At 46.6% G+C, this 2,171-nt stretch overlaps 1 protein-coding gene across 1 annotated transcript; it reads left to right on the top strand.

The window, feature by feature from the left end:
- The first annotated feature begins 851 nt into the window (after positions 1-851).
- LOC127299380 (glutaredoxin-C15-like) lies at positions 852-1,512 on the top strand. Its single transcript, XM_051329337.1, has one exon. The coding sequence runs from the start codon at positions 945-947 to the stop codon at positions 1,257-1,259; it is 315 nt and encodes a 104-aa protein (XP_051185297.1). The 5' UTR covers positions 852-944; the 3' UTR covers positions 1,260-1,512.
- Positions 1,513-2,171: the final 659 nt, after the last annotated feature.

Below are 2,171 nucleotides of genomic sequence, written 5' to 3'. Positions count from 1 at the left end.
GTGATGCAAAATAGACGTATCATTGCTCCAGTGATCTTCCTGTGGCGCTTCCCTGGCGGCTTTCGTTCTCGATCTACGGATGGGGAAAGAGGTTCAGCGCGGCATAGATGAGAGATAGGGAGAGAACAGAGGGAGAAGAGAGGCTCGGGGACAATGAGAACCTCATGTGATCCTCCTATAGCTCTTCCATGTCTGACAGCACACATGGCATCTGTCCACCGTGGGATGGCCTCCTTAGGCGACGACGGGGGCTGTAGGCAAGGTGGGGGAGCGGGATGTGGGCAGCGGCATGGGGGTCGCCTCGGAATAGCGCAAGAGCGACTTGGAGGCAGCTAGGGGCTTTCCGATGTTCATGTTGATCATGTTTGGGCTTTATTTTTGTCTGCCTTACTAAGTTGCTATGAAGAAGGATAGACGGTGTTTTTCTTAGACTATGAGGGATTTCCTAGAGTCTCCATTTCAAGAAAGAACATAAAGAGTCTTTTCGGGGAACTGCAAGTTCTGAAGAAGAACAAACAATAGAGGTAAAAAACGGTTGAGCTGTCCACACTAGAACAGTTTTTTTACAGAAAATAGAACGGTTTCGTGATGAGAAAAAAAAAAGCCAGGAAGCCTTTTCTCCCTGAAAATGTGAAGAGAAGTTTGTTGCATAAGCCAAGAAGCCATTTGGTACTAGCACTCACAAGACAAGCAGAAGGAATGGAAACGATAGATGCCCCACGGTTGTCACTTTGAGCATGCTATACACACGTCGCGGATTCTTATATGCCCCACCATTACTCTCTCTATCTCTCATCCTCTATAAAAGAATGGCCTCGCCGCCCAACAAACAAATCACACAAGATAAAATCCCAGAGTCTCACACTCTCATACACATCATCGTTGAGAACGACACTGAGCAACACTAGCTTCCTGGGTAGCTCCTTCGCAAACCATCAAACAGGATGGAGAGCGTGACAAAGCTGTCGGCGGAGAAGGCGGTGGTGATATTCACGGCGAGCAACGACTGCCCGATGAGCTACACGGTGACAAGCCTCTTCTCCGGCCTCGGCGTGTGCGCGGCGGTGCACGAGCTTGACAAGGAACCACGCGGCCGCGACATGGAGCGCGACCTCGCCCGCCGTCTGGGACGCTCATCGCCCATCCCTGCCGTCTTCATCGGCGGCAAGCTCGTCGGCTCCACCGACAGGATCATGTCGCTGCACCTCGGCGGCAAGCTCGTGCCCATGCTGAAGGCCGCCGGAGCCATATGGCTCTGAGCATGCCTGAGAGCAGCGTCGAGTTATTTTCCGTCACTAAATTTTGCACTTCGCATGCATGCTAGCTTTGCATGTGCGCGCTAACAGAGGTTTGGTTTTGCACTAAGCCAAGTCCTCAGATGAGTAGTACTACGTATATTCTCCGATGAAGACGGGAGGACGGCAAGTTTTGGCCGCTAGTGATCGGTACCGAATCATAAATCTACGTATTAGTATACCTTTGAATGAAAAGTGGACTTTGTTTCGCTGTCCATCCGTTTTCTGGTACAACTTCAAGGTAATTAGTTTGTGTTTTAAGCTGGATTATCTTTGAATGACACAATTGGAGGCAAATGAGATTCGTTCAGGACGACGGCAGCGGTCAATTTCTTAGTGCCAACACCGCGCTCTCTCTCTCTCTCTCTCTCTGCAAAAATGTGTTTTCAGTTTCTTTTTTCGAAATGCGAACGTGTTTTCAGTTTTCACTTCCTTTTTCTCATTAAATTCTCACCCCTTAACATACCTGTTTTCCTTTCTTTCCATTCCACGTCTTCTTCCCTTCCGACCATAGCGGCATTTTTTTCCGAAAGGGTAATAACGACCTAGCCTCTTCATCAAAATGATGCACATAGCATTTTATTGCATAGTTTAAGATTTAATTTTAATGTTTATAATCATGTTTCACTCATAGTTGCCATTTAAATTAGCCAGCGAAACAAAGCATACAAAAAGCATCTTGTAACTTAATATAAGTTGCCACCAGCCAACTCTTGAAATCATTTCTAATTAGATAGCCTGGGTCCTTGATTCAGGATTGGTTTATAATTTCTACATGCTTATTATCAGGCCTAGTGTGTTGCCTAAAATTTGGTGTATGCAATTATATCAACTGAGAAATAGAAAAAATATAAATAAAATACATGGCGTCCCTGC

This window comes from Lolium perenne, chromosome 5 (genome assembly GCF_019359855.2).
Source record: "Lolium perenne isolate Kyuss_39 chromosome 5, Kyuss_2.0, whole genome shotgun sequence".
NCBI lineage: Eukaryota > Viridiplantae > Streptophyta > Magnoliopsida > Poales > Poaceae > Lolium > Lolium perenne.
Note: the sequence above shows the minus strand (reverse complement) of the source record. Positions and strands in the feature narration are given on the sequence as shown.

What these genes read in the sequence shown, in the direction of transcription:
- LOC127299380 (XM_051329337.1), top strand. Translation starts at nt 945, where the DNA reads ATGGAGAGCGTGACAAAGCTGTCGGCGGAGAAGGCGGTGGTGATATTC.